The following is a 15,369-nucleotide window of genomic DNA, read 5'->3' on the forward strand; positions in this document are numbered from 1 at the left end:
GGAAAGCACGGTATATATTTCAAGTGCACAAATATGATTGGAAAAGATGGGTTTCGTGCAAAATGTCCTCCCTCTCAAGAAAAGAGGCAAGGACTCTAGAAAGGGGAAACAAAAGACATTAGGTAAGTTTTCCCTCATCTACACATGTGGGCAGATCATTACAAAAATCATCACTTGGTCCCCTTTAAGTACTCACTCTGATAGGAAAGTATTCTCGGAAGTATCTCCAAACAGTCCAGTTCCGAACCCATTCTGATCTTCGTCCTCCTGCAAAAAGGATGCATTTCTTTCTTTCCCCCAAATGATCTTGAAGATTTAACATGATCAACTTGCAAAGTAAATGTTACTTCCCCTTGCGCTTTCCCTCTAGCCCTGAAAATTTCTCCTTTTTCAAGTATTTCAAGTCTGGTAATGTATAAAGAGGCAAGTTTAATAAGTGATCTCAGAGTAAAAGATACGCAAGGAAACAGTGACCATGGTAGAATTCTGCACATGGTTTGAGTGTGAGAAACAACCATGCTAAACTTAAATAAGAGTAATTACAAAGGAAACGAGGACAGAGTTGGCTGGAGTGGACTGGGAAAGGAGTTTAGCAGAAAAGACAGTTGATGAACAAAGGCAGACATTTAGGAAAATAGCTTATGACTCTCAAAGATATTTCCCAGTGAGGAAGAAGGATTCTTGGAAAAGGATAAACCAATGATGGTTAACCAAGGAAATTAAGGATTGTATCAAATTGAAAGAAAAAACATATAAAGTGGCAAAGAGTAGCGGTAAGCCGAAGGATTGGAAAAGTTTTAAAAACCAACAAAAGATGACCAAAAAAATAAAAGGGAGGGAAAAAATAAACTTTGAGGGTAGACTAGTAAATAATATAAAAATGGACAGTTAAGATCTTCTTTCAATATACAAAAAAGAGAGAGGCCAAAGTGGATATAGGTCCCTTAGAGAATGAGGCTGGGGAAATAATAATGGGGAACCAAGAAATGGCAGAGGAGTTGAATAAATACTTTGCATCAGTGTCTTCTACTATGAAGACAAATAGTATTATAAACACACTAAATAACCATGGGGCAAAAGGGCGGGGAGTAAATAATACAATAACTATCACTAGAGAAAAAATACTAGGGAAACTAACGGGGCTAAAGGCCGATAAGTCCCCAGGACCTGATGGGGATATTAAAGGAAGCAGCTACATAGATAGTGGATGCATTAGTAGCAATCTCTCAAGAATCCTTAGATTCTGGAAAAGTCCCAAAGGACTAGAAAACTGCTAATGTAGCACCCTTATTCAAAGAGGGAGGGAGACAAAAAACAGGTAACCAGAGGCCAGTTAGCTTAACATCTGTCATTGGGAAAATCTTAGAGTCGATTATAAAGGAGGTAATAGCACAGCATTTAGAAATATGACCATAAGACACAGGAGCAGAAATTAGGCCATTTGGCCCATCGAGTCTGCTCCGCCATTCAATCATGGCTGATAAGTTTCTCAACCCCATTCTCCCGCCTTCTCCCCGTAACCTTTGATCCCCTTACCAATCAAGAACCTATCTATCTCTCTTTCAATGACCTGGCCTCCACAGCCTTCTGTGGCAATGAATTTCATAGATTCACCACTCTCTGGCTAAAGAGGTTTCTCCTCATCTCTGTTCTAAAAGGTCTTCTCTTTACTCTGAGGCTGTGCCCTCGGGTCCTAGTCTCTCCTACTAATGGAAACATCTTCCCCACATCCACTCTATCCAGGCCTTTCAGTATTCTGTAAGTTTCAATCAGATCCCCCCTCATCCTTCTAAACTCCATCGAGTAAAGACCCAGAGTCCTCAAACGTTCCTCATATGTTAAGCCTTTCATTCCTGGGATGGTTCTCGTGAACCTCCTCTGGACCCTCTCCAGGCCAGTACATCCTTCCTGAGATTTGGGGCCTGAAATTGCTCACAATATTCTAAATGTGGTCTGACCAGAGCCTTATAAAGCCTCAGCAGCACATCCCTGCTTTTATATTCTAGTCCTCTCAAAATAAATGCCAACTTTGCATTTGCCTTCCTAACTACTGACTCAACCTGCAAGTTAACCTTAAGAGAATCCTGGACTAGGACTCCCAAGTCCATTTGCACTCCAGATTTCTGAATTCTCTCCCCATTTAGAAAATAGTCTCAGCCTCTATTCTTCCTACCAAAGTGCATGACCTCACACTTCCCCAAGTTGTATTCCATCTGCCACTTCTTTGCCCATTCTCCTAACCTGTCCAAATCCTTCTACAGTCTCCCCGCCTCCATAATACTACCTGTCCCTCCACCTGTCTTTATATCATCTGCAAACTTAGCCAGGATGCCCTCAGTTCCTTCATCTAGATCATTAATGTATAAAGTGAAAAGTTGTGGTCTCAACAGTGACCCCTGGAGAACTCCACTGGTCACCGGCCGCCATTCTGAGAAGGACCCCCTTATCCCCACTCTCTGCCTCCTGCCAGACAGCCAATCTTCTGTCCGTGCTAGTACCTTGCCTCTAACACTATGGGCTCTTATCTTACTGAGCAGTCTCCTGTGCGGCACCTTGTCAAAGGTGTTCTGGAAGTCCAAGCAGATAACATCCATTGGCTCTCCTTTGTCTAACCTACTCGTTACCTCCTCAAAGAATTCTAGCAGATTTGTCAGGCATGACCTCCCCTTGATGAAACCGTGCTGACTTTGCTCTATTTTACCATGCACTTCCAAGTATTCTGAAATTTCATCCTGAATAATGGACTCTAAAATCTTACCAACGACCGAGGTCAGGCTAATCAGTCTGTAATTTCCCATCTTTTGCCTCACTCCCTACTTAAACAGGAGGGTTACATTAGCAATTTTCCAGTCCTCTGGGACCCTCCCTGACTCCAGTGATTCCTGAAAGATCACCACTAATGCCTCCACCATCTCTTCAGCTATCTCCTTCAGAACTCTGGGGTATAATCCATCTGGTCCAGGTGATTTATCCACCTTCAGACCTTTCAGTTTTCCTAGCACCTTCTCCTTGGTAATGGCCACCATACTCACCTCTGCCCCCCGACTCTCTTGAACTTTGGGGATGTCACTCGTGTCTTCCACTGTGAAGACTGACGCAAAGTACCTATTCAGTTCCTCCGCCATTTCTTTGTTCCCCACTACTACTTCTCCAGCGTCATTTTCCAGCGGCCCAATGTCCACTTTTGCCTCTCTCTTACCCTTTATATATCTAAAAAAAAACTCTTGCAATCTTCTTTTATATTAGTTTAGCCTAATATTTAATCTTCTCCCTCCTTATTTCTTTTTTAGTTGTCCTCTGTTGGTCTTTGTAGGCTTCCCAATCCTCTGGTTCCCACTGCTCTTCACCGCATTGTATGCTTTCCCTTTAGCTTTTATGCTGTCCCTGACTTCCCTTGCCAGCCATGGTTGCCTCGTCCTCCCTTTAGTATGCTTCTTCTTCCTAGGGATGAATTTTTGCTGCGTCTCCCAAATTACTCCCAGAAACTCCTGCCATTGCTGTTCCACTGTCTTTCCTGCTAGGCTCATCTCCCAGTCAATTCTGGCCAGCTCCTCCCTCATGCCTCTGTAGTTGCCTTTATTCAACTGTAATACCGTTACATCTGATCATCTGATTCCAGCTTTTCCCTCTCAAATTGCAGGGTAAATTCTATCATATTATGGTCACTTGCTCCTAAGGGTTCCTTCACCTTAAGCTCCCTTATCAAATCTGCCTCATTAATCAAGCAGAGTCAACATGGCTTCATGAAGTGAAAATCATGACAAATTTATTAGAATTCTTTGAAGGAGTAACAAGCAGGATTGATAAAGGGCAACAAGTAGATGCAATATTCCTGCACTGCAGGAATTCACCAAGGTTCCTTCGACAGCACCTTCAAAACCCACAACCACTACCATTTAGAAGGACAAGGGCAGCAGACACATGGGAACACCACCACCTGGGAACACCACCACCTGGAAGTTCCCCTCCAAGCTACTCACCATCCTGACTTGGAAATATATCGCCGTTCCTTCACTGTCACTGGGTCAGAGTCCTGGAACTCCCTCTCTAACAGCATTTGGGTGTACCTACACCACGTGGACTGCAGCGGTTCAAGAAGGCAGCTCACCACCTTCTCAAGGGCAATTAGGGATGGGCAATAAATGCTGGCCCAGCCAGCGAAGCCCACATCCCGTGAATGAATAAAAGAAAAAAAAATTGGATTTCCAAAAGGCGTTTGATAAGGTACCGCACATAAGGCTACTTAATAAGATAAGAGCCCGTGATGTTGGGGGGGTAGTATATTAGCATGGATAGAGGATTGGCTAACTAATAGAAGACAGAGAGTTGGGATAAGGGGCGCATTTTCAGGATGGCTACGTGTAACTAGTGGAGTGCCACAGGGATCAGTACTGGGGCCACAATTATTTACAATGTCTATTAATGACTTGGATGAGGGAAGTAAATGCACCATTTGCCTAGTTTGCGGATGACAAAAATAGGTGACAAGGCAAGCGGTGTGGATGACAAAGGCAAAAACAAAAATTGCTGCAAAAACTCAGCAGGTTTGATAGCATCTGTGGAGAAAAAGACAGAGTTAATGTTTCAAGTCCATGTGACTCTTCTTCAGAGCTAAAGAGAAGTAGAAATGTGGTGAAATATATACTGTTTAAGGGGGTTGGGACAGGTGAAGCTGGATAGAAGGCCAGTGATAGGTGGAGCCAAAGAAGAGATTGCAAAAGATGTCATAAACAAAAGGACAAAGGGGTGTTGATGGGGGTGATACTGGCTAAAGGAGGTGCAAATGATGACATTAAGAGTAGAAAGCAGGATGAGCAAGTGACAGATGGTCCTAGTGGGGGTGGGAGAGGGGGTTGGGGTTGTGGGGAGGGGACGGTGTGGGACAAAAGATCAAAATAGGCTAAAAGGTGGGGATAAAACAATGGAAGGGAATAAATTTAAAAACTAATAATGATATAGGTGGGAAAAAAAATATAAAAATTTTAAAATAAATATTTGAAAAAGGGGATCAAAAAGGGGTAGGGATGGAGGAGAGAGTTCATGATTTGAAGCCGTTGAACTGAATATTCAGTCCGGAAGGCTGTAAAGTGCCTAATCGGAAGGTGAAGTGCTCTTCCTCCAGTTTGTATTGACCTTCACTGGAACATTGCAGCAGGTCAAGGACGGACATGTAGACATGAGAGCAGGGTGGAGTGTTGAAATGGCAAGCGACAGGGAGGTTTGGGTCATGTTTGCAGGCCACCCCACCCCCACTCGGGCCATCTGTCACTTGCTCATCCTGCTTTCTACTCTTAATGTCACCATTAGCATCTTCTTTAGCCAGTATCACCACCATCAACACCCCTTTGATCTTTTATTTATGACATTTTTGCAATTTCACCTTTGCTTCCACCTATCACTGGCCTTCTATCCAGCTCCACCTGTCCCACCCCCCCTTAAATAGTGTATAATTCACCACAGTTTACTTCTCTTTAGTTCTGAAGAAGAGTCATACAGACTCGAAACGTTAACTCTGTCTTTCTCGCCACAGATACTGTCAGACCTGCTGAGTTTTTCCAGCTATTTTGGTTTGTTTCAGATTTCCAGCATCTGCAGTATTTTGCTTTTATCTTAGTGGATGACAGAGTCTACAGAGGGATAGAGCCAGGTTAAGCGAGTGGGCAAAAACTTGGCGGATGGAATATAATGTGGGAAAGTGTGAGGTTATGAACTTTGGCAGGAAGAATAGAGGAGCTGAATATTATTTAAATGGAGAAAGACGGCAGAAAGCTGCAGCACAGAGGGATTCGGGGGTCCTCGTGCATGAATCCTAAAAAGTTATTGTGCAAGTTCAGCAGGTAATAGGGAAGGCAAATGTTGGCCTTTATTTCCAATGGAATGGAGTTTAAAAAGAGGGAAGTCTTGCTAAAACTATACAAGGCACTAGTTAAACCACACCAACTGTGAACAATTTTGGTCCCCTTATCTAAGGAAAGATATACTGGCATTGGAGGCAGTCCAGAGAAGGTTCACTAGATTTATCGCAGATATGGAGGGATTTTTTAATAGGTTGAGTAGGTTGGGCCTATACTCACTGGAGTTTGGAAGAATGAGAGGCGACTTTACTGAAACTTAAGATTCTTAGGGGGCTTGACAGGGTAGATGCTGAGAGGTTGTTTCCCCTTGTGGGAGTGTCTAAGACTAGAGGGCATAATCTCAGAGTAAGTGGTCACCTATTTAAGACAGAGATGAGGAGGAATTTCTCCTGAGGGTAGTGAACCTGTGGAATTCTTTACTGCAGAGGGCTGTAGAGGCTGGGTCATTGAGTATATTCAAGGCTGAGATAGAGTTTTAATCAGTAAGGGAATCAAGGGTTATGGGGAAAAGGCAGGAAAGTGGAGTTGAGGATTATCAGATCAGCCATGATCTCGTTGAATGGTGGACCAGAGTCGATGGGCCGAATGTCCTACTTCTGCTCCTACATCTTATGGCCTTTACAGGGTGGACGCTGAGAACATGCTTCCCCTGGCTGCAGGATCTAAAACATGGAGGCAACAGTTGAAGGATAAAGGGATCAGCCATCTAAGACTGAGATGAGGACAAATTTCTTCACTCAGAGGGTTGTGAATCTTGAGTTCTCCACCCCAGAGAGCTTGTGGATGCTGAATCACTAAGTATACTGAAGACAGTAACCAAAATTCTATCAACCCCAAAGGGAATTACGGAATATGGGGATAGAGCAGGAAGGTGGAGTTGAGGTAGAAGATCAGTCGTGATCTTATTGAACCGCGGAGCAGGGTCTAAGGGCCAAATGGCCTCCTCCAGCTCCTATTTCTTCTGTTGAATCAGAGGGAGGTGAGCATCCAGAACTCCACCTCCTTTCACCTTTGGGCAACTTCAAAAAAAAATTCATTTATGGGACGTGAGCTTCGCTGGCTCAACCGACATTTTTTTGTCCATCCCAATTGCCCCTTGAGAAGGTGGTGGTGTGCTGCCTTCTTGAACCGCTGCAGTCCATGTGGTGTAGGTACACCCACAGTGCTGTTGGGGAGGGAGTTCCAGGATCTTGACCCAGTGAACGGCGATATATTTCCAAGTCAGGACGGTGAGTGACTTGGAGGGGAACTTCCAGATGATCGTGTTCCCATCTATCTGCTGCCCCTGTCCTTCAAGATGGTAGTGGTTGTGGGTTTGGAAAGTTCTGTCTAAGGAGCCTTGGTGAGTTCCTGCAGTGCATCTTGTAGATGGTACACACTGCTGCCACTGTGCATCGGTAGTGGAGGGAGTGAATGTTTGTGGATGTGGTGTGTCAGGTATGTTTCCGTCAGTATGACTATACTGGCTATGTCAGGCTGTTGCTTGGCTAGTCTGTGAGACAGCTCTCCCAATTTTGGCAGAAGCCCCCAAATGTTAGTAAGGAGGATTTAGCAGGGTCGACAGGGCTGCGATTGCCTTTGTTGTTTCTGGTGCCTAGGTCGATGCCGGGTGGTCCGTCTGGTTCCATTCCTTTTAGACTTTTTAGTGGATTGATATAACTGGGTGGCTTGATAGTTAAGAATCAACCACATTGCTATGGGGTTGGAGTCACATGTAGGCCAGAGCAGGTAAGGATGGCAGATTTCCTTCTGTATGGGACATTTTTCTTTTTTAGTGAACCAGATGGGTTCTTACGACAATCAGCAATGGTTTCATGGTCATCATTAGACTTTTAATTGCAGATTTTTATTGGATTCAAATTTCACCATCTGCTGTGGTGGGATTCGAACCCAGGTCCCCAGAGCATTACCCTGGGCCTCTGGATTACTAGTCCAGGGACAGAAGGTGATGGTGAGCTGCCTTCTTGAACCACTGCAGTCCATTTGGTGTAGGTATACCCACAGTGCTGTTAGAAAGGGAGTTCCAGGATTTTGACTTAGTGACAGTGAAGGAACGGCCGATATATTTCTAAGTCAGGATGGTGAGTGGGTGGTGGGGTTCCAGTGGAACTACTGGCCTTGTCCTAAGTGATGGAGGCTGTAGGTTTGGAAGGTGCTGTCGAAGGAGCCTCGATGAGTTGCTGCAGTGCATCTTGTAGACAGTGCACACAGCTGCAACTGTGCGTCAGTGGTTGAGGGAGTAAATATTTAAGCTATTGGACTGCTCTGTCCTACAGCTTTACTCTGGTGGCAAAGCTGCCAAATGAGGGACATGCAGTTTATTTTTCCTGGAGAGAATGTAAGCATAAGGTCAGATAGAACCGTGGCCTACCCCCACCCCAACTTGACCAGGTCCGCCCCTTGCCCTGGTTTCTAACCTTGGTTTGGCGTATTCCAGTCGATGACTAGCCAGGAAAAGTATAAAGCTGCAATCGGCCAGAGATTAGTGAAGAAGATGTAACACATGGTTACGGTGCACGTAATCCCTGTAACGTGAAATCAGAAACATAGGTCAAGCTCTCAAAGATGAATTGGCTAAAATCAAAATAAAGAGATACTACAATGGTGCTGAATAGAACATTCTTCCACTTCTGGCACCTGGAGTCACCATCAAGTAATCCTATCCCCACACTAAATGCAGCGGAGCTTTAATTCTTTATTGTTTTTAGGATGTGGGTGTCACTAGCCAGCATTTATTGCCCATCCCCAATTGTCCTTGAGGAGGTGGTGGTGAGCTGCCTTCTGGAACACAACTGAATAGCTTGCTAGGCCATTTCAGAGGGCAGTCAATTACCTTGCTGTGGGTCTGGAGTCACATATCGACCAGACTGAATAAGGACAGTAAAATTTTCTTCCCTAAAGGACACAAGCGAACCAGGTGGATTATTTATGTGATTAACCTGAACTTAAAGTCCCAGTTGCCATGGTGAGATTTGAACTCATTAGGCCAGGCCTCTGGATTATCAGTCTGGTAACACATATTGCACCTCAATCTGGAGTGGTGTCATTATTCTCTCCCTTTGGAGAAAAAGTATTCTCAGCAGATATTGGCCATCCTGAAAGTTGACAAGCTAGTTAGTTTAGCTTAGGGTGAATTAACTAGGAACCATTGACAAGATTCATGAGCCTATCAACTGAGACCCAAGATAGGAATATAGAAATCCCCAATAAAAGCAAAGGACAAACGCTCTTACCATTGTGGGCTCATTATTTTCTTTAGGTAAGGACATGAAGGGTTATGGAATTAAGACGGGTAGATGGATTAAAAATACAGATCAGCAATAACTTAACTGAATGATGGAACAGGTTTGAAGGGCTGAATGGCCATTCAAGTTTTTACATTCCCATCTCAACCATTTAAAAAAAAAAGGAACAGTTTGTGCATCTTCATCAAAATATGTAGCCAAAATGAAAATTCCCCATATCCATTATAAACAAATCTCTGTTGACATTATCCTTTAACCATATACAGAAATCCTGACTGCACTTCAATTATACAACCATTCACAAACAAACAAACAAACAAACAAACATTCTTAGATGAACGGCCTTCAATTTTCAACCAGAAAAAGCGAAAACATTGTTGGAAAGAATGACCTTACCCATAATTAGAAAAGTTATAACCCATTGATAGACTGAGATCATTTGCAAGTGTCGTTCTATCTTGGACCTCGCCAACCAAGGAAGAGATGGTAGTTTACTCAAGGCAGAGAGAATGCTTGCACCAGTTCCTAGAAAAGGTTGAAACAAAGAAGGTAAGTCCATCATTTTTTACAGGTTTAGTTTCATCTTGAAACTGCACTTGGCATTTTGGTGAACAAGTGCTTGGCTCAGTGCGAGGCTGACAGACTTTCATTTTTATAGTGCTTTATGACCACAAGATATCCCAGTGATTAAATAGTTTGCAAAGTGTAGTCACTGTTGAAATGAAGGCAACACAAGACATCTCCACTACCAATGCACTGTGACAGCAGTGTGCAATGCCTACAAGACACACTGCAACAACTCGTCAAGGCATCGTCGACAGCACCTTCCAAACTCCCAACCTCTTATCACCTGGAAGGACATGAGCAGCAGACACATGGGAACGCCACCATCTTCAAACTCTCTTCCAAGTCATACACCATCCTGACTTGGAAATATATCGCTGTTCCTTTACTGTTGTTGGGTCAAGATCCTGGAACTCCCTTCCTAACAGCACTGCGGGTGTACCCACATCACATGGACTGCAGCGATTTAAGGCAGCAGCTCACCACCACCTTCTCAAGGGCAACAAATGCTGGTCTTGCCAGTGACACTCACATCCCATGAATGAATAAGATAAAAGAAGCTCCCACAAACAGCAATGTGATAATGGCCAGATAATCTGTCTTTTGTGATGTTGATTGAGGGATAAATATTGGCCCAGGACACTCAAGAACTCATTGCTCTTCTTCAAAATAGTGCCCTGGGATCTTTTACGCCCACCTTGGAGAGCAGGCGGGGCCTCAATTTAATACCTCACCCAAAGACGGCATCTGTGGCAGTGCTGCACTGGGTCTAACACCCTGAATTAGGTGCTCAAGTCTCTGTAGGGGGCTTGAACCCACCACCTTCTGACTTAAGAGGCGAGGGTGCTAACTACTGAGCCATGGGTAATGATCAGCACAGATAGATATATAGTCAAGCTTCAGGCTGAGCACACAGCCTTGACTGCCCACTACGTGAGTGCTGTAATGTCAGAGGTGCTGACCTCTGAAGGAAAATGTTAATCGATGACCAATCTCATGACCCTATGGAATGAACCAGAAAAAAGGAGGGAATTCTCCAGTTTCTTCACCAACACTCCATCTTCAAGCACCATTGACACAAATTAAACTAGTTAAGTTAAACCAGTCATACATCTCTGTTGCTGCTTGCCATGCCTTGCTATGATAGGCTTACCTGCCCACATTGACAGTGACAGAAATATTTCCCAAATAAACGGCACAATGTCAAGTAAATGCAAGTTGTCATTTGGTGGTACAGACTTTGAATTTTGCTGAAAAGAGACATGTTGAAGCTTTTCATCTTGCACTCATCAGGACAAACACAAGAATGCCAAATTTCAAATAAGAACAATTTATACTACAGGGGAAAAGGATGGTGATTGGTTGGCAAGTCAATTCTGATTGGCTGAGATGTTGCCATGAGAAAAGCACTGGGAACTATAGGCTCCCCAAGCTCCCAGACAAATTTGGCATTCTTGTGTTTGTCCTGATGAGTGCAAGATGAAAAACTTCGGCAATGTCTCTCTTTTTCAGCAATAAAAATTTATACTACATTAGAAAAGGGTGCCGAATGGTTAGCAAGTCGACTTCGATTGCTTTTGGCATGGCAATGCCTCAGCCAACAGAGAATTATAGGCTCAACAATCTCCCAGGTAATTCAAATAATGTGCAAGGCTTGAACATATTTCTTTCACTTGCAGAGAACGGGTCCCTGCGTATGAATGTATGCAGCTTCTAGCAAGTGTAAATGAGCCACATTATCAACTTGATTATCTAAAATTGCTCGTTAGTGTACTTAGCAAGTGCTCGTTAGCACACTTAGGATTGTTCAGCAAGTGCTGCCCAATCGCAGAATTGTTGTGATCATTTGAAAGTTGGCATTCTTGAGTTTGTCCTGATGGGTGGAAGATGAAAAGCTTCGACAACATGTCTCTCTTCTCAGTGGGTGGGGAAGGTTTGAAACCAAGGCTGGGAATTTCAAAAATCAAGACCAAGTACCAGGTAAGGTCCAAAATAAAAACAGAATTACCTGGAAAAACTCAGCAGGTCTGGCAGCATCGGCGGAGAAGAAAAGAGTTGACGTTTCGAGTCCTCATGACCCTTCAACAGAACTGGTAAGTCGGTGAGCACAGGGGTAAAGTGATAGATGGGACTTGGTTAGGATATGGGCAGAGTCTTGGATAAGCCCCAGCTTATGGAGGGTAGGCAGCCAGGAGAGCATTGGAATAGTTGAGTTTAAGAGTTCAACAAAGGCACAGGGTGAGCAGCAGCTGGACTGAGAGAAGATAATGGTTTAAAAATACCTTGACAAAAGCAGCACGCATTTGCTCATTCTTGACTTGTGAACAGACAATTAAATTGAACAGGATGGTGGGAACGGTCATGGGGTAGATAGTGTGCACAGAGTGTTGAAAGGTCATGAGGACTCGAAACATTAACTCTTTTCTTCTCCACCGATGCTGCCAGGCCTACTGAGTTTTTCCAGGTAATTCTGTTTTTGTTTTGAATTTCCAGCATCTGCAGTTTTTTGTTTTTATATAGTGTGTGCAGAGTGTTAAAGCTAGGTTTCCATGGAGTCTGACCTCTTTTAAACCAAATTGCTTGATCAATTGAGTCACTGCTTTCAGCCCTGCACAAGTAGACTCGCAGTATAAGCATGAAATCTAAAAACTCGTCCGAAATGGTTTACTCCTAACATCAAAAGTACAAGGTTAGGACTGATTTCATTTGATTCAGATTCCTCCCGTATCCCATATTAAATTCTCAGTTTATCTGAACAAAGGCTTTCCCTCCTCCCCCACTCTCTCAAGTTAATCTATTCCAAATAAACAAGTAGATACTGGACCTTCTCCCTGAACCTTTGATCACCTTTCACCCTCATTAGGTGCAGTGAGCCTTGCTGTTGAGAGACAAATGAGCCAAAGGCTAACACGTTGGACCTGAAAAGTGCCTTATCTGCCTCAAATTACCCTGGAAAGGCCAAGTATCTCTAAAATTTGAACCGGTTAAGCAAACCGTTTTACAATGCTACTATGCAGTGGCTACGTGAGTGATATTTTCCACTAACAAGATGCTGCCATCAGTCCAAAGGTGGTTCTGCCTTCCACACAATTGCATGATGTTGTGTATGAAGTTCAGTGCCAGTACGATGCCAGGTACATAAGGCTGTATGTCCCAGTGATTGGCTGATCGTAAAGGAAACAGCATGTTCCTTCGATTGTTCGTAACAGGCAGAGTACAGTCCATACTCAATCAGCCCACGCTGGTAAAACCCAAAACAAATTGTCTACTGTGAGATGCGATTCTGAAATTGGGCTGCACTTGCCGCTGTTTTAATAGCTACACTCACAACTAATTTAGAAGCAACACACATTCATACCCAGGAACCCAAGCTCTGCAAACAAAAGGAATATGTTCAAATCTCATGTTTTTCCTTTTTAAATACCTAGGAGCCTGGGGAAACCTACACTTCCCCATTACTTTCTCCAAGGCAATACCTTGGCCAACCAATCACTACTCTTTTCTCCTGTTGTATAAATTGTTACGATCACGTGAAGTTTGACATTCTTACATTTGTCTTGATGTGTGCGAGACGAAAAGCTTCAGCAATGTCTCTCTTTTCGTATTTTTGAAAGTTACTATTGAATCTGCTTCCACCACTCGTTCAGACAGTACATTTGATGACAACATCTCACTAGTGTGCAAAAAAAAAATCATCTTCCTTGAGTTCATTTGCCAATTATCTTAAGATTCTGCCCTCTGGTTTAAATATAATAGTCAAACATGCAGTGTGTTGATGAGGAATTCTGCAGTGTCTAAATGAGGATTAAATAACAGCGGTAGACAAAATGTGCATTTTGAAGAGTGGTTACTCAGCCTGGAATTAGCAGGAAAAGGGTTCCAAAAGTTTTGTATTGCTGAGGCGTGTCTCAGTTGGTAGCACTCTCACCTCGAACTTACAAGGTCCGAGGTTCAAGCTCCACTCCAGGGCTTGAGTGCACAAATTAAGACTGATACTCCAGTGCAGTGCTGAGGGAGCTTTGCACTGTTGGGGGTGCTGTCTTTCAACTGAGGTGTTAAATCGAGGCCTCATCTGCCTGCTACATGAATGTTAAAGACCCCATGGCACAATTTGAAGAGCAGCAGGGGAGTTCTCCTTGGTGTCTTGGTCAATCTTTCACCCTCAATCAACAATCAGAAAAATAGATTATCCTGTTATCATCACATTATTGTTTGTGGGAGTTTGTTGTGTGCAAATTGGCTGCCATATTTCCTACATTACAACAGTGGCTAAATTTTGAAAGTACTTCATTGCCTGTAAGGAGCTTTCAGCCACTTCTGCATGTTGCCATTGCTTCTTTTGCCAATCACCTTAAATTGGTGTTCTCTGGTTCTTGATCCATCCACCAATGGAAACAGTTTCTCCCTGTCTACTCTGTCTGGACCCCTCACGATTTTGAACACATCTATCAAATCTCTTCTCAACCTTCTCTTTTCCAAGGAGAACAATTGGGAACAATTCAAAATTGCAAATACTTTGTTTGGATGTAATGTCGCTGAACCACTAATGCAGAAACCCAGGCTAATGCTCCGGAGACATAGGTTCAAATCCCACCACGGCAGCTGCTGGCATTTAAATTGAATTTATACATTGGGAGTTGAAAGCTCGCCCAGTGATGGTGACCTGACAGCGATCAATGAGCGTAGAAACACACATGGCTCACCAATGCCCTTTAGGGAAGGAAATCTGCCTTCGTAACCCGGTCTGGCCTACATGTGACTCCAGACCCACAGCAATGCGGTTGACTCTTAACTGGCCCCTGAAATGGTCTAGAAAGCCACTCAGCTCAAGAGCAATTAGGGATGGGCAACAAATTTGCCAGCAACACCCACATCCCATGAAAGAATATGAACCAAAAAAAGAGAATTTGTTAAACACTTGAAGGGAAGGACACTTAAAAGGGCTGTGGAGAAGGAGTAGTGGGTGTAGGATTAATTGGAGATCCCTACCCACAAGCCAGTACAGACATGGTGGATCAAATGGCCTCCTTTCAACTGCGCCTTATGTATCAGTCTATGTGTCTATGCTGAATCATGAATTGTAGTTTTTTTTCTTAAAAATAAATTTAGAAGCTTGAGCTGGTCACTTAAAAGGACACTGTCTATTATTTGGCCAATGTTCAGATGCAACAGTAAATGCTTCTGTACAGATAACTTTAATCTTAAACCTGATAAGCTTTGGCACATACACTGGGACCATGCAAAGTGAAATAATCAGGGCCATGTCAACATTTAGGATTGCATCATGTGTCACACGGAACGATTGGAAAGCAGCATTCAAAATTCACAAAGACTAGAGCTACAAGTAGGTTTTTGATGATTTTAACCAGGACACCTGATCAAAAACAGAATAACCCAAGCTATACATTTACACAAAATCTATTATTAGCAGCCAGAACCACAGCACAGAACAGCAAGCTTGCATTTATATACAACCTTTATCAAGATATCCCAAAGCCCACGGCAGCAGTCATACAAAATTCACTGGTGAGACACATAAGAGGCATTAGGACAGGTGCAGTAGTAAGTTTAAAAAAGATATCTTAAAGTAGAAGAGAGGGGTGGGGAGGTTTGGGGGGAAAATTTGGGGGTAGACAGTGGAAGGCACTAATGGTGAAGCGATAGAAAAATCAGGGATGAGCAAGAGGGCAGAAGTGAAGGAGGGT

The 15,369-nt window shown here is 43.4% G+C and overlaps 1 protein-coding gene across 1 annotated transcript in view; it reads right to left on the reverse strand.

Annotated features, from left to right (window-relative positions):
• The window catches only part of dgat2 (diacylglycerol O-acyltransferase 2), a 38,182-nt gene extending 27,355 nt beyond the window's left edge, over positions 1 to 10,827 (reverse strand). Inside the window, exons 1-4 of the mRNA XM_041199732.1 lie at positions 10,818 to 10,827; positions 9,497 to 9,625; positions 8,273 to 8,380; positions 197 to 267 (exon numbers count right to left, since the gene is read on the reverse strand). Of these exons, the coding sequence (XP_041055666.1) occupies positions 197 to 267; positions 8,273 to 8,380; positions 9,497 to 9,625; positions 10,818 to 10,827 (318 nt within the window). The remainder of the gene's footprint in view (positions 1 to 196; positions 268 to 8,272; positions 8,381 to 9,496; positions 9,626 to 10,817) is intronic.
• Positions 10,828 to 15,369: the final 4,542 nt, after the last annotated feature.

Source organism: Carcharodon carcharias, chromosome 11 (genome assembly GCF_017639515.1).
Source record: "Carcharodon carcharias isolate sCarCar2 chromosome 11, sCarCar2.pri, whole genome shotgun sequence".
NCBI lineage: Eukaryota > Metazoa > Chordata > Chondrichthyes > Lamniformes > Lamnidae > Carcharodon > Carcharodon carcharias.